This window comes from Mauremys mutica, chromosome 10, assembly GCF_020497125.1.
Source record: "Mauremys mutica isolate MM-2020 ecotype Southern chromosome 10, ASM2049712v1, whole genome shotgun sequence".
Lineage (NCBI taxonomy): Eukaryota > Metazoa > Chordata > Testudines > Geoemydidae > Mauremys > Mauremys mutica.
Genome location: NC_059081.1, coordinates 27,209,766 through 27,237,234, shown reverse-complemented (window position 1 = coordinate 27,237,234; position 27,469 = coordinate 27,209,766). Strand labels below are relative to the sequence as shown.

At 40.1% G+C, this 27,469-nt stretch overlaps 1 protein-coding gene across 3 annotated transcripts in view; it reads left to right on the top strand.

The window, feature by feature from the left end:
• Positions 1-14,868, top strand: part of CACNB4 (calcium voltage-gated channel auxiliary subunit beta 4) — a 193,526-nt gene extending 178,658 nt beyond the window's left edge. Inside the window, exons 13-15 of one of the 3 annotated variants that reach the window (XR_006572226.1) lie at positions 9,149-9,334; positions 9,957-10,021; positions 14,147-14,234. Coding sequence is in view for 2 of the 3 variants with exons in the window: in XM_044978521.1 (XP_044834456.1) it covers positions 9,149-9,334; positions 14,147-14,407 (447 nt within the window). In the remaining variant the exon portion in view is untranslated. Of the gene's footprint in view, positions 1-9,148; positions 9,335-9,956; positions 10,092-14,146 lie in introns of those variants that run through there. The other 2 variants (XM_044978521.1, XM_044978522.1) reach the window with 2 other exon arrangements.
• Positions 14,869-27,469: the final 12,601 nt, after the last annotated feature.

Genomic DNA, 27,469 nt, shown 5'->3' with positions numbered 1-27,469 from the left:
TGAGACTCACATCAAATTAAGGGTTAAATGGGACGTAAGTTATGCATAGACTGTGTGCTGGCCTTTACATAGGAGTGAATTTCAGTTTGTATAAGGGTGGATGAATCAGGCTCCTGGGGGTCTGTTCTTCCCTGGCTAAACAAAATTCCCATTAATGGGAATTATTTGCCAACCTCACCTTATTTAGGAATCCGTTAGATATGGAAAGAGAGTCTACTTTATTGTGGTGGTGAATTCTAAGAGACTCAGAGTTATAGCTACTAGCGTTCTACTGTAATTTATTGTCACAAAGGAAACAGTAATGTTCTGTTCCTACTGTTTTCTCCAACTACATTTAAATGTGAGCTGGTTTCGTAGTTGTTCTCATGTAATTTTAGCTTAATAAAATCATGTTCTCAGTCCAAATATTCTAGTATTTCACATGCTATTGTGGAAATACATTGCTCAGGTACATTAACTACTTTCTCTCCTCCACATTTTTGGAGATGTCTGAATTACTATTGTATTATTCATGATATTGTGCTCTGCACCCTACAAATTGGGAGAGAGGGTGCCTGCCCAAGGAGCTTAAAATCTATAGGCTCCATCTTGCCTGGAACAGAGCAGTAGTTTTTCAATTAGTGTTCCTAGGAGTGCTCTATTGTAGGTATATCCGTGCCTCTATTCGGAGATTTTAGGAGCAGTGTCCATTCAGCCCTCACATGCGCTTTCCCTCCCTCATGGTCTGCCTCAAGGCTATCTGGCACTGCGCGGGTGAACCCCCATCAGTTCCTTCTCTACCACCTTTGGCCTCCAGTGGAGCAAGCAGTTGTCCCTTCCTTATCTGTGTCATTAGCATAAGTAGTAGTTTCTTTTGTTCTCCTTAATAGTTAGTGTTTCCTTTTTACCTGTTGGGATAAAAAGAAAAGAAAAGAAAAATAAATTTATTTTGCATTTCCCACCTTGGTTAGGGGGATTCCTCCCCCTCAACCCCCATATAAAAGATTATCTACGTTCTTTCAGTTTAAAAAAAAAAAAAGAGGAAAGAAGAACTTTCTGCAGCATTCCTCACTGCGAGAGGATGATAGCGCCCCCCCCTCCCCCTCCGGGCTTGTCCGTTTCCCCCAGTCTCAAGAGTTGCCTCTCTTGTCAGGAGTCTGTTCTTGTAACAGACAGACACACTCATTGTATCTGGTGCCTGATAGAGTCCTATATTCCTCAGAAGTGCTCCCTCTGCCACAAGCTAAAGTCGAGGTCTCATGAGAACCAGGAACTTAAGTTAAACCTCCTCCTTATGGAGAAGGCACTTCAGCCTCCAAGGAACTCCGGTGCCAACCTGAGATCGTCCCCGGAGGCTTCAACTTCAAAGGAGATAGAGTCGCGGAAAAGACTAGCAGATTTCACCACCATGAAGGCTCGAGAAAAAAAGCTCCAAGCCCCCAAACTGAGTCACTGGCCAGCCAGAGGGGTTACTCCAGTGCAGCGACCTCAGTATCAGCAGCTCCAAAGTGCAGTACCAAGATGCATCAGGGTGCCTCCGCTATGAGTTCTGCAGTACTGCTGAGACGCGAGGGGCTCAGGCTCTGAGGCAGCAGTACTGTCCTGAGGACAAATACTGTACCACTTCTAAAGGAGCAACACCAAAAAAACCATCAGTACTGGGTGCGACAAAGCTCCTGTTTAGGGAATACTCTGCACCTTCACAACCATCAGTACCAACAATGTACCACGGATACTCCTCTGCGGTACTGCCTGAGCAGACAGTGACGCAAGAGTTCCAGTACCCTAGAGATCTCATGGCTGGGAAAGAACGTCAATCCCGTTACTCCGTACTGGGGCCCTAGTTCTGAACACATCCTGGTGCCCGGAATCACCCTAGGCATCAGGCCATGTACTACCAATACCCTGGTCAGCACCACCATTACTCAGTGACAAGTCTGACAGTGACCAGGAGGATGTCATTTCCCTGGCCTCTCATCATGGCCCGGCATCACAGTAAAATGGTCCTCCTCAATTCCATCAAGATGCCCCCTGATTGTGGTAAGGGCCCCTTTGGGTACCCCCCCACACCCATGCTCTTCCTCTCCCAATGCCCATATTGTTTGACATACAGATCCCATATTTTGCAGGGGTCTAGTGTCTCTCGGAAGGCTGATGAGCTGCAGATTCCCCTTCAGGAGGTGCCAGATACAAATCAAAAGCTGATGGATATTCTGCACACTTCCTCCTAGATTATTTTGAAGGGTTACACCATTCAATTCATGCCTCTCTCCCATTCCCACCCTACTTCCTTGTCCCTCTTCAGGGACCCTTCTCACAAGAACCTACTTTGCCAGGAAATAGATCTGTTGTGCCTAGGGGCCATGGAACCAGTCCAGGCGCAACTCAGGGGCAAGGGGTTTTACTCCCATTATTTCCTGATCTCCAAGACAAAGGGAGGTTGGAGGTCTATTATCGATATAAGGGCATTAAACAAATATGTGAAAGCGCAGAAGTTCAAGATGGTGATCCTGGCAATTACAGACCAGTAAATCTAACGTCAGTACCAGGCAAATTAGTTGAAACAATAGTAAAGAATAAAATTGTCAGACACATAGAAGAACATAAATTGTTGGGCAAAAGTCAACATGGTTTCTGTAAAGGGAAATCATGTTTTACGAATCTATTAGAATTCTTTGAAGGGGTCAACAAACATGGGCAAGGGGGATCCAGTGGACATAGAGTACTTAGATTTCCAGAAAGTCTTTGACAAAGTCCCTCACCATAGGCTCTTATGTAAATCAAGTTGTCAGGGGATAAGAGGGAAGATCCTTTCATGGATTGAGAATTGGTTAAAAGACAGGGGACAAAGGATAGGAATAAATGGTAAATTTTCAGAATGGAGAGGGGTAACTAGTGATGTTCCCCAAGGGTCAGTCCTAGGACCAATCCTATTCAACTTATGTATAAATGATCTGGAGAAAGGGGTAAACAGTGAGGTGGCAAAGTTTGCAGATAATACTAAACTGCTCAAGATAGTTAAGACCAAAGCAGACTGTGAAGAACTTCAAAAAGATCTCACAAAACTAAGTGATTGGGCAACAAAATGGCAAATGAAATTTAATGTGGATAAATGTAAAGTAATGCACATTGGAACAAATAACCCCAACTATGCATACAATATGATGGGGGCTAATTTAGCTACAACTAATCAGGAAAGAGAACTTGGAGTCATCGTGGATAGTTCTCTGAAAACGTCCATGCAGTGTGCAGCGGAGTCAAAAAAGCAAACAGGATGTTAGGAATCATTAAAAAAGGGATAGAGAATAAGGTGGAGAATATCTTATTGCCCTTATATAAATCCATGGTATGCCCACATCTTGAATACTGCATACAGATGTGGTCTCCTCATCTCAAAAAAAAATATTGGCATTAGATAAGGTTCAGAGAAGGGCAATTAAAATGATTAGGGGTTTGGAACGGGTTCCATATGAGGAGAGATTAAAGAGGCTAGGACTTTTCAGCTTGGAAAAGAAGAGACTAAGGGGGGATATGAGAGGTATATAAAATCATGAGTGTTGTGGAGAAAGTGAAAAAGGAAAAGTTATTTACTTGTTCCCATAATATAAGAACTAGGAGTCACCAAATTAAATTAATGGGCAGCAGGTTTAAAACAAATAAAAGGAAGTTCTTCTTTACATGGCACACAGTCAACCTGTGGAACTCCTTGCCTGAGGAGGTTGTGAAGGCTAGGACTATAACAGAGTTTAACAGAGAACTAGATAAATTCATGGAGATTAAGTCCATTAATGGCTATTAGCCTGGATGGGTAAGGAATGGTGTCCCTAGACTCTGTTTGTCAGAGGGTGGAGATGGATGGTAGAAGAGAGATCACTTGATCATTACCTATTAGGTTCACTCCCTCTGGGGCACCTGGCATTGGCCACTGTTGGTAGACAGGATACTGGGCTGAATGGACATTTGGTCTGATCCAGTATGGCTGTTCTTATGTTCACGCTAGCTGACATTATTCCATTTCTAGAGTAAGGAGATTGGTTTTCGGCCCTCGACCTAAAAGATGCATACTTCCACATCTCAATATGACCGTTGCTCAGGAGATTCCTACAGTTTGCCTTTGGGCAGGACCATTATCAGTAAAGGGTCCTCCCATTCAGCCTCCTGTACGCATGCAGGAATTCACCAAGGTTCTCTCCATGATAGCGGCACACCTGTGACCCTTGGGCATTGTGATCTACCCACACCTAGACGTCTGACTCCTTAGAGCTCCCTTGTTTCAGGACGCTGTACGAGCCATCCAGATGACCACGCGCACATTTGCACAATAGGGTTTAACAGCCCACCTTACAGAAATTGACACTGAGCCCCGTACAGCGACTGGAATTTATCAGCGCCGACCTCAATACAGTACGAGCAAAGCATTTCTTATGCTACACAGGCTCACCACCCTTACAAGTCTCATAGAGACAGTCCAGGCCAGTTCTGAAACATCAGCCAGGAACTCCCTGCAGCTGCTAGGTCATATGGCAGCATGCATCTTTGTCAGGCCAAACACCCGCATGTTCATGAGGTGTCTTCAGATATGGCTCACTTCTGTCTATTCCCCAAACAGAAACAGACTAACTAAACTGTTATCACTGCCTTCTGCAGTAAAGCACTCTTTGGACTGATGGAAAGACCCATCAAGTGTCTGAGCAAGTGTTCCATTCGTGCAACCGCCACTGACACCGACTCTAACGATGGATGCCTCCCTAATGGGCTGTGGAGCTCACCTGCATGATTGCAAGGTTCAAGGCAAGTGGTCTTCCATAGAAGTGACCCTCCATATCAATCTTTTGGAGCTAAGGGCCATCAGGAATGCTTGTGCATGCTTTCTGCGTTTCATCAAGAATACCCACTCAAAGGTCATGACAGACAATATGAAGTGTATGTTTTACATAAATTGCCAGGGAGGTGCCTGATCTCCCTCTTTCTGCATGGACGCACTCAAACTCATCTCAGCTGTCTATCTACCAGGGATACAGAATGTGACAGCCGAATATCTCAGAACTTTTCTCACCACCACAAATGGGAACTGAACTCAGAGGTGCTTTGAGACATATTCGCCCTTTGAGGAACCCTGACTGCAGAGCTCTTTGCTACTTACTGGAACAAGAAATATTGTTATTGCTCCAGAGCCAGCCTGGGGAAACATTCACTGGGAGACACCCTCATCCTTGCATGGGACAAGAACCTCTTGTATGCCTTTCCCCTGTTTCCTTTTCTATCCAAGGTCATGTTGAAAATTTGATGAGACAAAATGAGTTATTCTGAGTGTTCTCTCCTGGCCAAGACAAGTCTGGTTCCCTTACCTGACACAGATGGCAATATGTCCTCCAATTCCTCTTTGGCCCATTCCCCACCTGCTCTCTCAAAGTGACAGGCTGATGCTTCATCCCAACATGCAGGTCTTCCACCTCCAGGGTTGGCTCCTTCTTGGTTCCAAGACTTAGCGGCAGAGTGCTCTGACGAGGTGAAAGACGTGTTGCTGCACAACCAAAAGTCAACCACTCAATGTACTGACCTACAAAATTGAAATGATCCCAAGTTTGGTGTCATTCTAAACACACAGACCCAACCTCATCTTCCCTCCCTCTAATTTTAAACTACATTTTAGACCTCAAGAGGTCAAAACTCTCACTCAGCTCCCTTAAGGTACGTCTTGCGGCCATAACAGCTTTCCACTATCAAGCAGATGGATATTCTATTGATCTAGATAATCTACACCTGCTGATGTATAGATTCCTTAAGGGCATTGGGAATCTCTTCCTGCATGTGAGATCACCCACTCCAATCTGGGATCTTAACCCAGTTCTCAGAGCTTTGATTAGATCTCCCTTTGAGCCCATGGCAACTTGCTATCTCTTACACCTGTCCATGAAGACAGCATTTCTAATTACCATCACTTCAGCTAGGCACATAGGAGAATTAGTGGCCCTAATGGCACACCCACCATACACGATCTTTTAAAAAGACAAAGTAACTCTGAGGCTGCATCCCAAGTTTCTCCCTAAAGTTGCCTCTACTTTCCATATGAATCAAGAGATCCATTGTCCTGGGTTTTCCCAAAAAACACATTGTGATAGCAGGGAGGCAATTCTGCATATGCTAGATGTTAGAAGAGCACTAGTATTCTACTTGGACAGGACTAAGGACTTCAGGAAGTCCCCTGAATTCTTCCTTTCATTCACAGAAAGATCCAAAGGCTCCATGATATCGGCTTAGACTATCCAAATGGGTCTTGGGTTGCATTAATCTCTAGTATCAAAGGTGCAACCTGTTGCCTCCATCCAAAATCCACATGCACTCCATGAGGTCCATTTCTGTCTCAGTCACATTCCTTAAAGATGTCCCTATCTCAGAAATCTGCAGAGCAGTGACTTGGCCTCCTTCCAACACTTTTGCAGAACATTATGCAATCACTGGAGATTTGGCCTCTGATGCCATCTTCAGCTCCACAGTGCTCTCTGTAGTAACATAGTCCATTCCAAAGCCCCGGCCCTCCATGGGGGATACTGCTCAGGAGTCACCTACAGTGGAACACACATAAGGACACTACTCGAAGAAGAAGAAGAAGAAGAGGAAGTTACTCACCTTGGGCAGTCATGATGGTTCTTTGAGATGTGTGTCCCTATGGATGCTTCACAACCCGCCCTTCTCCCCTCTACTTTGGAGTTCTCCATAAGAGGCTCTGGGATAGAGAGGGAACTGAGAGGGGTTTGCCCGCGCAGTGTTAGATAGCATCAAGGCAGACCAGGAGGGAGGGAGAGCGCATGTGCAGGCTGAACAGACATTGCTACCCAAAATCTCCGATCAGAGGCGCAGATACAACTACAATGGAGCACCCATAGGAACATACATCTGAAAGAACCATCGTTACTGCACAAGGTGAGTAACTTCCTTTTCATGGAAATTACTTAACCTCCTCAAATCAGCCTGTCTCAAAGTTGACCCTGTAGTAAACACAGACAATACAGTCCAAATACCACATTGCATGTTCATATTATTTTCAAAAGTGCTGTGTGCTTTTGGCTTGCATGTACAGATAATCTTAATTCTGGCATTTCCTAACTTTTAAGTGCTTGACTTTGGAACATTTATAATGTTGTTTTAGTGGATTAGTGAGCAGACATCAGATGAAACAGTTTACCATATGGACGTCCGCTTCACATATATTGTGGAGTTACATGTCTATTTAGATATATGTGTGTGTATAAGGGATGGGGGAGCAGAATATTATGTGGTTTTGTGTGTGTATTTTTACTGTACCAATCACTACAATACCTGCACCACGCAGTCCTTATTTTATTGCTGCTATAGTTCCATGGTATATTTTCCCCATTGAATTGAGAGTGAAGGGGAAAAACACAGGTGCAAAACTTCACTGCTGAAAATGCTGAATTTTCTCAATGAACTAAATTTGTGAATATTCATGAAAATATGTTTTTTCTTCAGAAAACGGGCATTTATTTTATTATGCCTGTCTTGCAATTCATAAAAATCCACTCATCTAGTACAGCTCTCTAAACCACTTCCATTGCTGATAGAATATGAAAACATTAGCTGCATATAAACTGCCCTGTTGGCAGCCATAAAGTCACAGGAGCTCTGTGTCCTACATTCCTTTGTATCAGAGGGGTAGCCGTGTTAGTCTGGTTCTGTAGAAGCAGCAAAGAATCCTGTGGCACCTTATAGACTAACAGACGTTTCGCAGCATGAGCTTTTGTGGGTGAATACCCACTTCTTCGGATGCACTTGCACTTGCTTCTACATTCCTTTGGTGTTCAACAATAGATATACTTTGTGTGGCATATAAGTGTCAGCAGGTCTGAGGTAGTGTATTGAGGTATTTGTTCTGGTGCTTAAGTAATGTCACCAATGAATGAGTTCCTGGTGGGGAAAAAAAAGAAATCATACTTGTAAGACCTCACCAATTTAAGAACAGGCACCTGGCCATTTCGACAGATAGATATAAATGAAGGCAGTTAAGACAATGCATAAACATCATATGTAGGTGCTGTAGATAGAATTCCCAGCTGTGAATGTTTGAACAGCTGTGTGTCTTGAACTTTAGCAGTTATGCTAAGTAGAAATGCCATTGCTAATATAACTGTAAATTGTATGATCTAGAACAGAGATGTTCTTCAGCTGCACAGTTCAATTCCGGATCTGAGTTCAGAATCAGGATTTTGTTTATCAGAGAGATCTGAGTCAGCCCCCGAGCTCAGAACTAGAATTAGAATTCAAAATGATCTTGACAAACTGGAGAAATGGGCTGAAATAAATACGATGAAATGAAAGTCAATAAGGACAAATGCTTATGAAAGAATAATCAATTGCACTAATACAGGATGGGAAGTGACTGCCAAGGAAGAAATACTGCAGAAAAGGATCTGAGGGTTATAGTGGATCACAAACGAAATATGAACCAACAATGGAATACTATTGCAAAAAAAGTTAATATTCTGGGATATATTAGCAGGGGCATTGTAAGCTAGAAATGAGAAGTAATTATTCTACTCTGCTCAGCACTGATGAGGCCTCTGTTGGAGTATTGTGTCCAATTCTGGGCAGCAACCTTTGGGAAAGATATTGACAAATTGGAGAAAGTCCAGAGGAGAACAACAAAAATGATTAAAGGTCTAGAAAACATGACCTCTGAGAAAAGATTGAAAAAGCTGAGTTTGCTTGGTCTGGAGAAGAGAAGACGGGGAAGGGGGGAAATAACAGTTATCAAGTACATAAAATGTTGTTATAAAGAGGAGGGTGGTAAATTGTTCTTCTTAACTGTTGAGGACTGGACAAGACGTATTGGGCTTAAATTGCAACAAGGGAGATTTAGGCTAGACATTAAGAAAAACTTCCTAACTGTAAGGGTAGTTAAGCACTGGAGCAAATTACCTGGGGAGGTTGTGGAATCTCCGTTATTGGAGATTTTTAAGAACAGGTTGGACAATCACCTGTCAGGGATGGTCTAGTTATTATGTAGTCCTGCCTTGAGTGCAGAGGACTAGACTAGATGGCCTATTGAGGTCTGATGCAGTACAACGTTTCTATGAACCTATGGTTATTTGCGTGTCCCTCTTTTGCTGCATAAAAAAATACTGAACTAGCATTTTCTTGCTGTGAACAGGAAATGTTTGATGTCATTTTGGATGAAAATCAGCTTGAGGATGCGTGTGAACATTTGGCAGAATACCTAGAGGCATACTGGCGTGCTACACATACCACCAGTAGCACACCTATGACTCCTCTTCTTGGAAGAAACCTAGGATCGACTGCGCTTTCACCATACCCTACTGCAATCTCCGGATTACAGGTATGAATATGCATCTTGGCCCCCAGTCACCAGTACAAGTCAGTTTTATTCATTATAGGAAAACAGAATAATATGTTTTATAAACTGTATCCAGTATTTGTTTCATTAATTACTATTTGCTGTTTGGTAAGTGCCAACAGCAAGAAAGCAAAATAGACCCACTTATTCAACAGAGAAACATTTTATTAATGGAGTGCACTGGTGTTCGGACTAGTTTTGTTTTAATGGGGAATATAATACCCATAACTCCTTTTGGCATGAGGAATAAACTGAGATAAATGGCACTCTGTCAAAAGCTATTTTAGCTATGTAACAAAATTGCATCTTTTTATGTGAGAAAGTGCCATTAGAATTAAGAGTCTTTCAGACTGAAAATAAGCATGTAAAATATGTTATGCTGGTAAGAAATACTATAGTTAAGGTTGCAGATCTTATTCTGATATAATCCCATTTTCACATGCTCATAACTTTTCACAACATTCATCTTTTGGGCCAAAATTTTCCTTGCTTGGCCCAAGATAAAGCTTCAGCAAAATCCCTTTCATCTGTTTGAGTTCATTGAGTGTGAATAAAATACATTTTTTCCCATTGAAAAAAAAATTCTGACCATTTTTTTCCACAGGGATAGCTCAAAAACGGCGAACTTTGAAACTTCAAACGTGGCATGTAAATAGTCCTTAATGAGAAGTACGTGCTTTACTAAGTTTGAAAAAAATGTTTTTGAAATAACAGTTATGAATGTTTGAAGATGCAAGACCGGGAGGGAATTCAGTGAACATTTTTTTCATTAATTCTGAAAGTTTCAGAAAGAGTTCTGCATGTGTGTGTGACTTTTGAGGAATGTGCACTTGTTAATATGTGTCAGCAATAGAGCTGAGCAAATAATTTGTAATGCATAATTCACCTGAAAAATTTAACCTCTGTTCTGCTCATGGAATATTTGGAGGCAGATCGTAATTTCTGAATAAAGTGATTCAACATTCAAATTGATTGATTATTTAAATTTATTCAATAAATATATAAAAATTACTCTGGATTAATTGCACAGTTGACTGCAGATAGACAGTTTTTGGTAATCGTATTTTTCACCAGGTAGCTTGATTCTGTTAGGCCCAATAAATTGTGTGGTATTATTTTCCCTGATTGGATGAGTGCACTAGCACTTCTGGGATTAGTAATCACATGCACAATTGTAAAATATTGTTTCCAAGTTCACTTAACTGTAACATTTCAATTTGCCATCCATTCATATCAGTAAAATGCCATCTCTTGAATGTTCACCTAAGCAAACCCAAAAGGACTGTGGGCATGGCCAAAGCAATTCCATTTAAAGAATTATGGCTATCCACCGCATTTTTTTCTGGTATTTGTTTCCCCCTACTCAGTAGGCACTGATAGTGACTGTGACATGTTGCTCCACTTACATAGGGGAAACTTACACTGAAGATGAAAATTACCCCTATGCAGGGGGCCAGCAGAAGGTCTATGCATTGTCCCTTAATACCCACTGAGTTTATTATGCCTGAGTAAAGATTGCAGGATTTGGTTCACAATGCCACTTAAGTGTTTTAAACCATTTAGAAAGTTGGGTTGACATAGTTGTATCACATTAAGGACTTACATTATCTTAAGTGATTAAGTCTTACACCACTTTCAAGACATTTGCCATCTGAAGAATTACATCAGTTTAAGTGTTTGACACCATAAGGTGATTGAAGTACTTATACAGACTTTAGGAATTAAACTAGCATAGGTGCTTATGCTACATTAAGTATTTACTACAGTACTTTAAGCCCTTATGACGTTTTTCCTTTTCTTTATCAGCTATACTACCTTTAAATTACTAGGAAATTGAATGCCAAAACCCTATGTTAATGCAGTATAGGTGTACATTTATGCACTCAAGTCCAGGAGAAACTAAAGTGAAGAGTGCACACACAAGTTTAATTATGTTTCATTGCATATACTTAATTTACTTGTTAATATTTTATATACCGGTATATATAAACTTGCCCTTCTGAAGCTCAAGATGCAAGGTGCAATGCAACTTAGAAATATGTAAAATTCAAATTGAGCATATTAACCGTATGCAGTTGCAACCCACATTGAGTGTGTAGAGATTTGTCACCCTCTAGTGGCTGGTCCGCATACAAGGCTGAAGTCTGCAAGTTCCAGCTAATAGACTTAAGTCCTTTGGCTCAAGTGGTGGAAGCTCAATGTTTTTATCTCTGCAGGACCCAGTTTTGAACCCAGCAGTTCAAGTGAGGCCAGATATGGGTTATGATACGGTCTTACATTATGAGATAAGAGGTTATCTTTTGTACAACACCTACAAATATTAACTCACATTAAATATGTTCCACACCCAGAAGTGAAGAGATTGAGATCAAAATAACCACAAAATCAAGCCAGTAATACAAAGATATCTCTGTATCCAGTAAAGCAGTGTTTCCCAAACTTGGGACGCCACTTGTGTAGGGAAAGCCCCTGGCGGGCCAGGCCGGTTTGTTTACCTGCCCCGTCCGCAGGTTCCGCTGATCACGGCTCCTGCGGATGGGGCAGGTAAACAAACCGGCCCGGCCTGCCAGGGGCTTTCCCTACACAAGCGGCATCTCAAGTTTGGGAAACACTGCAGTAAAGGAAAGAGCATATATTACAAATTAACTGAGGGAGGGACAAGTTGCATTTGCAGAGATGTTGTAGCTGTTAGACCACGTTGTTAAATAAGAAGACATAGTAATCAAAAATAAAAAGACATATTAAACAAAAATAAAAACTATGAGCTTGGCAATGGAGGAGGACCTTGCCATAATAGATATTTTGAAACAACATGGAATGACAAAAATATTTGGGATAATGTAATACTTGGCTATGAATTATAGAATTATAACAGATTAGGTCATAGAGGTGAAAAGTAGAACTATACCAGAAAGATTACGTAGAATAGAGAAAAATTCTGAGTTGAGAGGACCATACAGTAGAATCTGTATAGATACAAATCTCAGATCATAAGAATACAAACATACTGTATATACTTGTTCGTAAGTTGAATTTTTTTAGTAAGAAAGGGAAGCACCAGAGGATGGGGGTCGACTTATGAACGGGTATAGAGAGGGAGAGGTGGGACACAGCCCCCACCCCAAACAGAGGGAGCAAGGAGGGCAGCACAGCCAGCAGAGCCAGACGGGAAGGTCAGGGCCAGAATCTCTCCACTTCTGGCCATGCTACTCTCCCCCAAGCCTCCGAAGCAGCTGCAGCTCCAGGGCTGGCAGGCTGCAGCTGTACCGCTCGGCCCTGCCCCCCAGAGCAGGCTGTGGGCACGCTGCCTGGCCCGCCAGAGCACACTGCGGCTGTGCCGCCCGGCCCAGCCCACTGGAACATGCTGCGGTCACGCTGCCCGGTCTGGCCCACCGGAGCAGGCTGCGGCCGCGCTGCCCAGACTGCCGGAGCAGCTCCAGCCAGGTGAGAGACATCCTCCCCTGTCCCTCCCCAGATAAGGTGGGAAGGGATGGGATGGGGAGAGTGTGGGGGTCCCGGGCTAGGGGTGGGGTCACGTGGGGGGTGGTTACAGGGGTTACTCCCCTGACTCCCAGCTTCTCCTCCCCCCAAATATCCCCACCAATTGTTGTCCCGGCCCATCAGGTAAGCAGCTGGCGTGCTGGGACACTTTGTTTACTTAGGTTTACCTCCGTGCCTGCGGACACTCGAGGTAAACAAACCATCTCGGCCCCCCAGCGGCTTATCCTGGTGGCCCGGGAGCCAAAGTTTGCTGACCCCTGAATTATAGGATCAGCTTATGAATGGGTTATAAAATTTTTCCATTTTTACTTATCCATGTTGGGTGTGGGGGTCGGCTTATAAACGAACCGGCTTATGATCGAGTATATATGGTACTAGTAGCATTTTACTATTAGCCTTTGGATCAGAAAAAGGATATTGAGTGCAAATTGAGAGAAAGAAGAGTCAGCTAAGTTGGTGCTTGATCAACCTTTTGAATTTCTGTTAAAGATGGTTGTGCGGAGACATGAGAGAATAACCGTGGTAATAATGGACCATGTCTGATGACATTGGATGGAATGTTGTTCTCTCATTGAACCGGTTTAGAGCCAATAATGTGAACTAATTTTGATCTTGTGACCACACATGGTTAGATATTAACCAATCACTATGGAAACGTAAGGACAACAAAGGCCAAATCCCTACTTGGTAAATGGTTTGGTCAAGGAGTTTCTGTGCAAGTTATTTGAAATATTTATTATGTTTTAGTTATAAAAATCACTTAACATCTAACTACTTCAGCTATCCTTTCTGTAGAGTATTTGGTTATACACTATTAGCTCATAGTTTAAAAATCTTTAAATAATGCTAAATGAGGTGCACCTTTTGGAAAAAAACAAAAACTCCTTTTCAGAAAGTTTCTGCAAAACACACGGATTCATCACAAATTTCTAAAAGGAATCAAAATAGAAATATGAATGTTATGTTCATGATTGGGGAGAAGAACTGATAAATGCAGTGTGTTCTGAATCGATCTACTAGTTACTTCTTACTGAAAGTGCTCTGTAAAATTTTATAAGATTGCATATAAAAATATCATAAAAATACATTGTATTATGCTGTGTTTGGTCTCATCAGTTTTGGGAATCAGACTATTCTCACATCCATCTCCCATCGCAAATAAATTTTAGTATTAAAAAGGAATTACAAACGTGGATGGATTCTGAAGGACCTCAAACTGAGGCTCACAACTAACTTACAAGAGGTGAAATAAAATTGTATCTGTATTAATCCTTACATTCTTTACATTTTTAGAGCCAGCGTATGAGACATAGCAACCACTCTACTGAGAACTCTCCAGTTGAACGAAGAAGTCTAATGACCTCTGATGAAAATTATCACAATGAAAGGGCTCGGAAGAGCAGGAACCGCTTGTCTTCCAGTTCCCAACACAGCCGAGATCATTACCCCCTTGTGGAAGAAGAGTACTCTGACTCTTACCAGGACACTTACAAACCCCATAGGAACCGAGGATCGCCTGGAGGATATAGCCATGATTCACGACATAGGCTTTGAGTTTAAGAACCTGGGGAAAAATAGTATTCATTAGCTGACAACTTGCCATAACATAGCTAGGAAAAACAAATCATCTTAATTTAGCAGGTGTAACATGGTTTTACTGTAGTTACAAGCTGCTGCCATTTGATGCTTAAAAAAAGAAATTCACCATGCCCTGATGTTTAGGAGGAAATTAGCTTGCCCAATCATATTGGATTTTTTTTTTAGTACAGCATTTGCATTTATAGCAGTACCTTTTTTCCTCGTTAGATATTCAACACATCAGTTTGTAATTTAGGGTACTTATCAAGGCACATATAAAACAATTTCCTGTTCTGGAAATTCCAAATGACCAGTTCCAGTTGGAACCAATTTATAAACCAATTCTTGTTGGAATTTGGGTGAACTGACTGGAAAGTCGACTTGAACAAGTTGCAAACAATTGTAAAAAAAAAAGTGCAGCTGAAGAAATAGAAAATTAACCACTATCAGCCAAAAATCAGCTACAATATTTGTTTTCTGGAAGCTAAATTTACGCTCAAGGTTAGAATAAAAACATTTTAATGTATATTCACTTTTCCTGAATGGCTTTTTCAGACTAACCAAATGTAAACCATCTGCAGTGCCAAATATCACAAATTAATGCAGCAGTTACAAAGTACTTTCCTGTTTGAATTTTTTTTAATTTTTTCTCCTGATACATACGTTGCAGCAATTTTTTTTCTTTTGTTTAGTCAGTACTGATACTTTTGTTGCAGTCAGTAATGATGATATGAACTTCAGCAACATGGAAGAGACTAGTAAGAATATGAACAAATACAAGCCAAGCAGGAATGAAGAGTGTGAGAATACATGTCTGTTCTTTCTTTGGTTCATCATCACAAAATCCACTATCAAACAGTAGAGATATGATACTTTTTCTCCCATTCTCAATGTTCTGCCTTGTCAAATGGAAATTGATCCATTCTTCCAACAACACATGTACAGCATGTACTGTATTTACATTCCCACACAATTGAATACCTTCAGATTACATTTTTCAGTCTCCCTCTTTGAATGTATGAAAATTCCAGAATCACACAAGAACCCTCTATAACCACATCATTTAATTTTTTTTGATAAAAGCAGATTTTTTTTCAAAATGTCAGTAAATTATAAAACAAAGGTTCTGAAAGATACAGCTTGCAATAAAAACAGAATAGAGTACCAGAGAAGGTCTGCTCACTAAAATTATAGAGCTGACATTTTTAATTCAAAGAACTATGATAAAGTCTTTGGAGATTTTGCTGCCTTACTTCTAATGAACACTGCTTTTCACATACTGACTCTTTAGGTTTTTTTAATGGATACATTTATATAGTTAGACCTTATATCTTACATTATCATTGAAGCCTTAGATCCAATATGATTGAAATAATTATTGTAATTGACCATTTTATACAACACACTGGTGTCTTTAAGCATAGACTCTTTCTAAAACACCCCAGACACTGCATGCATTTTCTAAAATTGACAGAACTATGTGTAAAATATCATTTTATGCTGGTTCATGTCAAAGCTGTTTTTTGAAAATAAAAGTAATTAAGTTTTTATATTTTTCTCTTTCTTTCCCAAAGCCTCCTGAGAGGTAGGCTATAAAAGCATGTAGCACTAAACAAATTTCCTGAACATTATGATATCTTCTACTTTCTGGACCAATTAACAAAGATGCTTTTGATATTTTTCCCCGCTAGTGAGCCTTGGTATCTGCTTGGTGACGACAACTAGAAATGTAATTCACTGCATATCTGGTACAACCAAAAATAATACATGTCTCTAGTAGCAAACGATAGTGGATGCAACTCTGGCTTTTTGGACAGGTTTACTGCATAAAAGACACCTTTAATGATCAGTCACTAGATGATTCAGTTGGGCCAATTGTCAACAACTAAAACATAAAATACTTGCATCCACTGGAGTAATAAAGTTAAGAATTAACAAATAGGGTCAGTTCCTGCTGCCCTTTTTCAGGTTAAACTCCTATTGATCTCAGTGGGAGTTTGGCCTGAGGAACTAATGCAGGATCAGCCCCCATAGTGGGGGAATATGCTGCCATTTCTAATATTTTATGCTATAGCACAGTGGAACATTTTCCAATAATATTTACAAGTCTTTGTTACATGTACAGCACACATCTGCATGAAACAGAAGGTATTAGGCAAAACATTTTTCTATAGGCTTTGACAGTTTCTTTTTGTGTGCATTAAAGTATTAATTGCAAAGAATGCACTGAAATGTATAAACCTAGATTAGACAGCTGTTTATCTTTATTCTATAGTAGGATTAGGAATCACATCATTAACTGCTTGAAGATATTTGCATTTTATGACAGGTAGCTGCAACACCACTAACATTTTCCAGTAAATGAGATTATTGCTTTATCATTTCAGAGACAAAAATGTCATTTATTTTTAAAGCCTTTTGGAGCCTTGTTTTAAAGTCTTCCATGTCATGCTAGTAAAGGGAAAGATCCCCAGAACACACATGCACAAAATCCACCTACTGCATTGTCTGAAGTGCCAAAACCACTTTTGTTTAACATTCTTATGAAAATAACCTGTTGAAAGGAGTTGTGTATATGTCTAGAAGGAAAATTTTTAATGTTTACCTTAATTCTGCAGGTTTATTTAAAGTTTACCTTCCTTTTTTCTATGATTTATATCCCCTCATTCTAATACTTAAATATCAAAGTTTGCTTGTTTTGTTTTGCAGGGAGATATACTCTGAAAGTATACATTTATATCAAATACTGACAGGAATACATTTCATTGTGAGTAAATGCTATTGGGAATCTTTCTTTTAGAAATATTTTTTAAAAAACAAGAAAAATAAGAGCTGCAATGCTGATTAAGGCCATTTAAATTCATAGTATAAACCATGTATTAGAACTTCTACAATGTTAGCCAGCCATCTTGTGTGGTTTTTTATGCAATGGCTTTATGTGAAGATGTGAAATTAATGTAGTCCTGAATGAGTAGGAATAAGACTAATTTTCCAATCCTGCTATAATTTCTCATGATTATTATAACCTGATTATAGTAACGATCAGGGTTCTACTGCTACGCTCCAGTATATACACAAGTATTTATTTAGAAATGTTTATAAAATGTTGATGGTTCTTCGTTATTTTTATAGGTTTTTACTTAAGACTTTTGGGGTTAATGATAATTTAGGCACTGATAGACTATGCTGATATGACAATCTCAGTGACATGATCATCTAGAGACAGTATGCTTCAATGCATTCATTTGCCTGACTGTAATTGAAGAACAAATTAATTTTAAAATATGGTGCATATTTATAAGAATTGTAGTTGTTCCCCTCGAACTTGAATTATTATTTTTTAATTTTACAGATTTTTTTCATCTCTTTTGCTATTTATGTAGTTGAACATTTTGCCCATGGGACAGGCAGTTGAAAATTGGATACATTTTATGACTGATACAATATATTAGAAAATTATTCTTTAAAAAAAAGAAGATAACTAAAGCTGTTTTGAAGTAATTTTAACTGAAACACTGTGGGCCATATCATGCCATCATTTTCTAAACAAAACTTCCTGTTGAGTTTAGTGGATCACTCTGCTTAGAAATCCATGTACATTATGACCCTAGGACCTAGATTTTGCCCTCAGAAGTTAGTTTCCCATTGAAGTCAGTGGAAGTTGCACCCTGACTACTTATTTTTGTGCTCAGTAAAGCAAGGGTAAATTTTGTAGCAGTAGCTTTTGCTATTTATGCTACCTCTTTGCTAGAGAACATTGAGCCTGATTCTGATCTCCCATATTTCTGACTTATACTGATAAAGCCAGATATAAATCAGGAGCACCTGAGATTAGAAAAATTCCCAATGTCTTCAGTAAACACACACCAATAAATCATATTCAGAATGTTAGTGTTGGCTTTGCTGCAAGTGGAAATACACTTGACTATGGGCTGGTCTACACTACACTGCTAGGTTGACATAAGGCAGTTTATGTTGACCTCCTTATGTCAGTGTCTACACTACAGCCTTCCTCTCTTCAGTGTAAGTGCCCTACTACACCAACATCATAACTCCATCTCCACCATAGGCATACGGTCCGTGTAATTAGGGTGATGCCCTGTCTGTGTAGACATTGTGTCCCTACATCCACTGTCTTGTCAATTTCACAGCAGGAGCCATGAAACTGACAAGAAAGCCTCTGCTCCTCTGGAGAGCTGGGCGGCTGGACCCTGCTCCCAGCTGGGAGCCAGGGTGAGAAGCCCAAGTGTCCCCCCACCCGCTCCCTGTGAGGAGCCTGCCTGACTCCCAGTAGGGAGTGGGCAGCAGGGGGATAAGAAGGGCAGATGGACTCTGCTCCCTGGTACCAAGAAGACATGGGTGGCTTCCCCCCGCTCCCGGAGGGAAACAAGGAGTAGGGAAGGGGGAGTCTGTGGAGAACCCAGGAGATTGTGGGGCAGCCAAGCTTCTGGCAGGGAGCTGCTAACAGAGCTGAGAGACTGGGCTCTCAGCCCCCCACACTGCCCCTCTTAGGTTGGTGGAAGTGCTCCTGGTGAGGACACGCACCACCGACCTAAGAAGGTTAGTGGGGACATGCACCACAGCAGTAATTACTGTGATGACTGTAAGTTGACCTAATATAGGTTGACTTAGGTTTGTAGTGTAGACATACCCTGTATTTTCCCCCAGGTTTTAAAGCTCCTTTTACAACTGATGTTTGGGTGTTTCATCCTTTCTTTGCTCCTTGCTTTTTAAGCTAGTGTTTGTGAGAATAAAGATTGCAAGTAGGGAGGAAAGTAATGTTAAGAACAAGAAACTACTGGAGAGTGAGTGCTTATGGCAGTTCTTTTCTGTGCCACAAGCTACTTGCTTCTATAGATAATGGTAGTTACTGTAGGGGTGCACAGGTCCATAACTTCAAATTCAGTTCAGTTTCAGACAAATCTTCAGAATTCACCTTGGTCTCAATTCCACATCATTCTTTGAACTTCCCTGGGGTTCACAGCCCTCACTAATGTTCCTATGTATCATTCTCAGAAGCACATACTTAATAGTCACAATATCTTATTGTATAGTTACTTGAGTAAGCTAGGGCAATTGGCTATTTGATCAGTCCATTTGCTTTATATAGGAATAAATTAAATTTATCCCATGCTCATATATTGATTTCTGGATTCAGCAGTCATGAAACCTGGCCGTGACTCCATGTTGTTCTTGAATTTTTTTAAAGCAGAGTACACATCCTGACTGGTGAATGAAAAATTGGATGCAAAATTGTGTACAGTAGAATCGGATTTATGCAAACTCCTCTGATCCATTTTAAAAAAAACCATTGTTAGAAAATTGGTTGTTTCCCAACTTGCACGATTAGTTTGGATAAATGGATTCAGCTATAATCTATTTTGCTCCAGTAATCTCTCATGCCTTTAAATAGTAGTTCAACTGATAATAATGGGGCTACAAAATACAGTTACCTAGCCAAGTCCAAATGTGGTGAAAGCTATCTCCTGCTATCTTTATACCTTATTGTCAAAAGGGAATACAACCTTTGAAGAGCAATCATCCATATTGGCCTTGTTCTATGATTATTTAAGCCCAACATACGCTATATAGAAAAAGAATGGTACATTTTGATAATATCAGAGAAAATACTGTATCTAAATGAATGAATTTGGACAAAGGGCTGTAAACTTACCTAGGATCAAAAGTTTGTAATAATTAATAGAGGCAAACATATTTTTCTGATTTGTGGAATATGCTTATGTATACTTCTAGAGAAACTTCCTCCTTTCTTCAATTCCTGTGATCCAAGTGAAGTGTTTTGGGAGAAGATAGAAATAATAATGATAATAAACTTAAAGAGTTTATAATTCTTTTTAGGTACATCTAGTAGCTATTTCCTTTGAAATTATGGTGGCCACGGTGAGAGCAACTATTCACACCTTTTGGCTTGGTCTTAGTGCTGCTTCACACTAGACTTGCCTTTTTGGTACTGCCACTACCATTTTTAAGCAATGAGCTACTGTTTGTACTTTCTAGGGCTGGATCCTGAAAATGCTTACTGCTGACCATCAGGCTTATTAATGTTAAGTTCAGTAATAAGCATTTGCAAGTTCTGGCCTACAGTGTTGCATACTGTTTATCATATGCCTTACAAATATTTTCTGGGACATTATTAAAAAGAGAGCATTCTATTGCTAAAATAACCCTTTGTTATTACTTCTACTCTGTATTACTACTAGAAAATAAAGTAATGTAGCAAGAAATTATATTGTACAGTACAAAATTATAATATATATATTTTTTGCCAATAATATAAAAAATAGAGCAAGGAAAAAAAGCACATTTGTAATAGCACAAATTTACAAGAAATCCATGTTACATTTGCCATTGCATTTTTGAAAAAGTAGGTACGCTGTTGATCCAGTTTCAATGGATTTATTGCATTTTCCATCATTTTAACTTGCTGCCTGAAACTTCTCTAGCAATTTATTTTACAGCCTTGCAATTTGCATATGTAATTTGATTTTCCCATGAAATTTTATCCCTCTTCAATGTTAACTCAGTAAAAAAAAAATCAGTCTTTTAAAATTAGAAAATTTGTTATTCTCATTTCTCTTATTTCTACTCCCAAATTTTGAAATCATATGACTATAAGTAAGGTCTTAATTAGTGCTCCTTTATAATTTTTGGCATAAATGACTGACAAATATGCCACTAATCATATTTGTAGTCCAAGGTCTGTAATGAAAATGAAAATATCTCAAACAAAATGACATCCTGGGGCTATAAAAGCATTTTTGCCATTGCATACTATTATGCTATTGGGGAGAGGGGTTGAAATATGTAAAAGCTACTAAAGGGTCCCCACTAGCCCACCTAAAACTTCCAGTGAAATCACCGGGAGCTTTATATATGCAAGGAATGCATGCTCAGGCCTAAAATATGTATACATTTGAAATAGGCATGATTCTTCTCCCATGTACACTGGTGAAGTCAATGGTGTTGCATTAGTGTAATACCAGTGTAGGAGGAGAATCAAGCCAAATAAAATTCTGAATGTGCACTAAAAATAGATATGGCAAAATAATGTGGTGAAAACAATAATCCAAACTCTGAACCATGGTGGACCTTGGGCTATTTACCTCCCAGTCAGTCTCTGATTATTGGCCAAACCTGTTTCCACTGACATTGCAGGGAGCTTTCCCTCTTACATCAATGGAGGCCAGTTCAGGCTAATTATGGTAGAGAAAATTATTGCCTTTATTAAACCAAAAGAGTACAAATTTATATTTTTTTTGTTGCTGATTTGCCCCTTCCTATTTTTACTTATATAGATACTGTATGTGTAGCATTCTACAAGGCATGCTGGGTAAAATATACTATGCAAATGTGTACAGTGTTGCATGTTTTGCTCTCCCTCTGCTTTAGTGGCTTTCAAGGAAAAAAAAAAGTGGTGTTATTTTTGTGAACAGAAACATTAACAAAGAAAATGCAGACCGCATGCGTACAATATCCTAATTTCTATGGATTTGTTTTATGGAATTTAGATGTATAAAAATGAACTGCATTAAAAAAAAATTTTCTACAATAAATGAAAAACTATCTAAACATAGTGTTTAAAGACTTTTAGTCTTTTAAGTCTGTTCTTGAACTGTACACACCAGCTCTAATTCTCAAAAATTTTAAATGTATGCGACAAGCCTTCAAAAGGTTGGACAAATGCTCAAAATGATCAGCAAAGAACAGCAGAAGATGTTCAAAATTATGTGGGAATTAAACGTGTTTGAAGATTTCATTAACTTCAGATTCAACATTCTGCCTGATATAAATAATGTACAGTTAATAATCAATGAAACTGAGAGAAATGATGCACTGTTCAGGAACATATGGCCCCCAATGCTTGCAACCCAGAAATGCAGCAATTTACTATAAAATCAGTCTCTATATTCCATACATTAGTGAAAAACTCCTACTTAAGGCCTAATCCAAAGACCACTGAAGTCAATGAAAAGACTCCTATGGACTGCAGTGGGCTTTGGATTAAGTCCTTGATGTGCTGGTCTATCAGGTTACAGCCCAAAGCTAGTTCAATACACAAGATTAGCAAATTACAGAAGAGTATGTGTGGTATGAAGGACTGTGGGGAGGAGTCGGAGCAAAGCCAAAATACTGTTAATGCTACCCCTGAAATCTCTGTGAGAACTCCTTGTGGAGTTCTTCCCCTATTGGTCCACTGGGGAGCAAGATTTCTTTCTCCACAGAATAGATTGTGGGGCTGACTTTTCGGGGTTAACCAAAATGTCCAGAGTAAATCGCTACCACTTAAAGTGTGAGGTAATCTCATCTGTGCCCACCGGGGGACGTTCACCTATAACTACCAACTGCAGGCAACACAAGCACTGTGTACAGCCCACTCAGCCCAGTATCCTACCACAAGCCCTGTAAATTGCAGGCTAGCAATTTACATGCCCCCATCTTATTTCATTACAGTGCCCAGTCCCTCCTCTTCTGGACACCCACAACATACACCAATCTGCTGCCTCCATGTTAACTGGCTCCTCCCCCTGTTAACTGGTTTCAGCTCAGTTCAACACTCTCCTTAGCACAAGGCACTGAGACAAGTCTCTAGTAAAACCAAATTGAAGTTTATTTAACAAAGCTTGATTAAACATTCCAATAAAAGCAAGTAAAAAGGTTTGGAAACAAGGTTACAGGTAAACAAAAAACATAACACACTCTATACACACGCACATGCAGTTTCTTTTTTTTTTGTTTAAAAATTTTTTTTTAATTCAATCAGTTTGACTAAGCAGCACAAATGAGTCATGATCCAGAGGCAAACATGTGAGTTGTGCTCTGAGCTTGTTGATTAATAAAGTGCTGTGAGATTCTGCTATGAAATGGGATGTAAAGTGCAAAATTATATAAATATTATTTTGTATTTCTTCATATTATCCTAGAATAGATGCTAGAGATGGGAAAGATTTATTAAGCCAGTTAAGCCATCCCCTCTGCCAGTTCAGGCTTCTTCCCCTTCATTGCTTTGAAAATCCTGGAAACCTGTAGAAGAAGATGGAAATAAGAAGGAGCTGTTAGCCGAGCTGCTTCCACTAGTGAGTGACCACTGCATCAGAAGAGAAGGAGAAAAACAGAAGTCACTCCCAGGAACAGAAGCCTCAAAAAGGAACCAGAAGCCATCATCTGGACCAAAGCCTCCATCCAGTGAGAAAGGAATGTTCACATCAGAAGTGTACTGGAAGGAAGATCGAGGCATACAAGGAAGAAGGAGATCAAGCAGCAGGAAAGCCATTGGGAGGCAATGCAGGGGGACCAGGCAGCATGTGCAGTGGGAGAGGAGTACCAGGCAGCAGAGGAGTAGGTGAGAAAGAGAGCGAGTGATAGAGAAGCATGTGGATAGGAACAGAACAGATGGGAGGAGGAAATGCAAAGCAAAAGAAGACTATGATTAGGGTTTTCAAAAATGACACAACACTTATTAGAGATAGCTAAAGTACCTAGATGTTTTCCTATTATTACTCTTCCATGTAAGCAATATTTCTAGTTGCCACAAGGTATTGTGTCAATGCCAACAGGATTGTAACTGGAAGACTGGGTTGGGCAGCAGTCAGTGAGACAAATCCTATTAAGGTGTAAAAATGTTTGAGAATCCCCTGCCTTAGATGACCTATAAAATTATTTTCTGTTTTTAGTGTCTCATTAGAGATGGACAATGTCAAATCATCATGCTGTATCACACATTTAATGCTCTGTATCCATTAAAAATCACCCACAAAAAAGTTTATTTTAATGAGACTACTGATCTTGAAAAACTTTCATTTCTCTGAAATGAAAATATATGCCATGTTAAAGAGTCTCCAACATTGTTGGTCGGTGTTAGCAGGCACAAAAATTGCTTCATGCAAAGCAACTGGATGTGTGTGCTTTTCAGTGGTCTGGAGGAAACCAGTGCAATTGCTCTTGTATCACACAAGTGCAGCAATTTTTTTCATTTGTTGAAGGTGGTCTGGAATATATTTTAGAATTGTTAAATAACCAATACAGCCAGAGTAAGAGGGACAATTGGCACATTTGTCATGTAAAACTTGACACATTCACTATGGTACGCTCTGTTTCTTTGTGGCATTCAAGAGATTCTAAAGTTCTTTGGCCTGGTCTACACTGGGGGGCTGGGGGAGCAATCTAAATTACGCAACTTCAGCTATGTGAATAACATAGCTGAAGTCAACGTACTTAGATCAACTTACTCTGGTGTCTTCACCGTGGTGAGTCGACTACTGCTGCTTCCCCATCGACTCTGCCTGTGCCTCTCGCCGAGCTGGAGTACAGGAGTCGACGGGAGAGTGCTTGGGGATCGATTTATCGCATCTAGACTAAATGTGATAAATCGATCCCTGCTGGATCGATTCCTGCCCGCCGATGCAGCTGGTAATGAAGACATACATTTCCAAGTCACTTTTAATAAAAATCTGTTATAGCACTAAAAAATATTTAGGGTATCAGAAAAACATTGCAAAAATTATGCAGGCAGCTTGAATGAGGGTCTTTACCTTTACATCATGGAGGCCACTTTAAACTCTAGATAAGTAGGGTTTAAATACATGCTCAAAAGTGGTAGAATAAACATTTGATCGACCTCAAAAGTTACAGTAAGTTACAGTAAACATCCAGCTGATATCAAAGTTTGAGGTTTTATTTTAAATGAGAATTGCAAAGATGCTTTCTGAAGTTAAAAAACAAACTGTGTTCCACTTTTGATTTTCATGTTACCCACCTATTCATATCTTCCAGTAAGTTGGTAATGGTAAATTTACAAAAATCCTGACCTTTTCAGAGAACTCATGGTGTGCTCATAGTTTACCATACCTAGTAACTTTATAAATGTAAACCTACTTACAGATGAGATTTACTTAAACTGAATGCAATGCAAGTACTGCAGAGTGGTCTTACAAATTTGGGCCCTAATGTCAAAAACACATGTATGTTTATAATTGCAGTCAGTAATCCCACTGAAGTGAAAAAGACTACTAAGTGTAAAATCACACGTGTGTAACAGGATTAGAGTTTTGGGGCCAAATTCTAGCAGGTTTTATGCATTGGAGCTGCTAAGCAACTCACAGCCAATGGGGAGAACAGGATGGAAGTTGTCTATGCATATTCTGTCTCTCTCTATAACTCATACAGACAATTTCATAGGATTATAGAAATGTATGGGTAGAAGGGACTTCCAGAGATTATCTAGTCCATTCACTACACCCTGAGGAATGATTAAGTACACGTAGACCATCCTTACCAGATGTTTATCTAACCTGTTCTTAAAGACCACCAGTGACAGGGCTTCCATGACTTCCCTGAGAATCTTGTTTCAGTGCTTAGGGCCAGTGCTTGGACCCTAAATCTCCTTTGGTGCAGATTAAACCCATTACTACTTATTCTATGCTTGGTGGACATGGAGAACAAATTGATCACCATCCTCTTTAAAACCTTTTATATATTTAAAAACTATTGTCATAACCCCTCCTCCCACCTCTTTAGTCTTCTTTTCTCTAGACTAACATGCCCAGTTCTTTCAACATTTCCTCATAGGTCAGGTTTTCTAAACCTTTGATATCTGTTGCTGTCCTCTGGACAGTCTCCAGTTTGTCCACATCTTTCTTGAAGTGTGGTGCCCAGAGCCGGACATAGTACAGTACTCCGTACAGTACTCCAGCTGAGGCCTCACCACTGCTGAGCAGAGTATATGTGACACTGATACAGCCCAGAATACCATTTGCCTTTTTTGCAACAGCATCATGTTGTTGACTCATATTCCATTTGTTATCCACTATCATCCCCATATCCTTTTCTGCAGTACTGCTCCCTTGCCAATTATTTCCAGTTTTGCATGTATGCATTGATTTTTTCCTTCCTAAGTGTACTACTTTGCACTTGTCTTTATTGATTTCAGACCAATTTTCCAAATTTATCAAGACTATCTTGAATGCTGCTCCTGTCCTCCTAAATGCTTGTAACTCCTCCCAGCTTGATTTCATTTGCAAATTTTATGCATTTTGTGTATTCCATCATCCAAGTCATTAATGAAAATATTGAATAGTAGTGGACCCAGGCTAGATCCCTGCAGTACCCCATTTGCTATATCCTTCCAGTTTTACAGTGAATTATTGTTGTACCCTCTCCAACAGAAACTGCAGAAAGGCATTCTAAGTCACAGCTTAGGGGCAAATGGTATGGTCACATGTTTATGTGAGTGTAGTTACCTGAGATACCTACACGGTCAGTGCAGATTGCTGCTGGTCATACTTACAAACATTATCATTACTTTTAAAGCATGTAAGTGCAGCAAGTGGGTTTCATTTCTATCCCTACCCTGATCAGAATCCAGCCTTTAGAATTTTACTCTTCAATTGTTCCGTGGTAACTCAGAGCAAGAAACAGAGCTAGTACTTCCAACCACACACATCCAAAAATCATTAGGCCCCTAAGTATCTTCAGATCAGCTTAAAAATCATAATATTTTAAAGATAATGCATTTGACATTCTTTTTATATACCTTGTTTTTTGAGCCCTTAGGGTTCATATTTTCAAGATTCTTTCCACAACCACGAGGGCTGGGAAACTTATTTTCTTTAAAATGAAAACTGAGATTCTCATGTAATCACCTCGCTCCAGAAAATTGGGCTTTAAGAAAAACACCCCAACACTGAAAGACTTGATTCAATCAAGAGTTGGCAACACTGCCTTTCTCTTGTCCAGTCACACTGGGTGCTTTTTGCAGCATGGCACTGGTGGTTTTGGGCACTCATGGCATGGCGGTGGTTGGCAGGGAGCAAGGGGTAGACACAGCAGCAGCTAGTAGGGGGCGAGTGAGGGACAGTCATGGCAGTGGTCTGGGGCAAGCACAGCGAGGTGGCAGGAAGTGAGGAGAGGCAGTCGTGGCGGTTGGCAGGGGACATGGGGCAGTTACAGAGGTTAGAAGGGGACGGTTATGGCGGTTGCCAGGGCGGCAGGCGGTCACGAGCGCCGATAGGCGCGACGCTA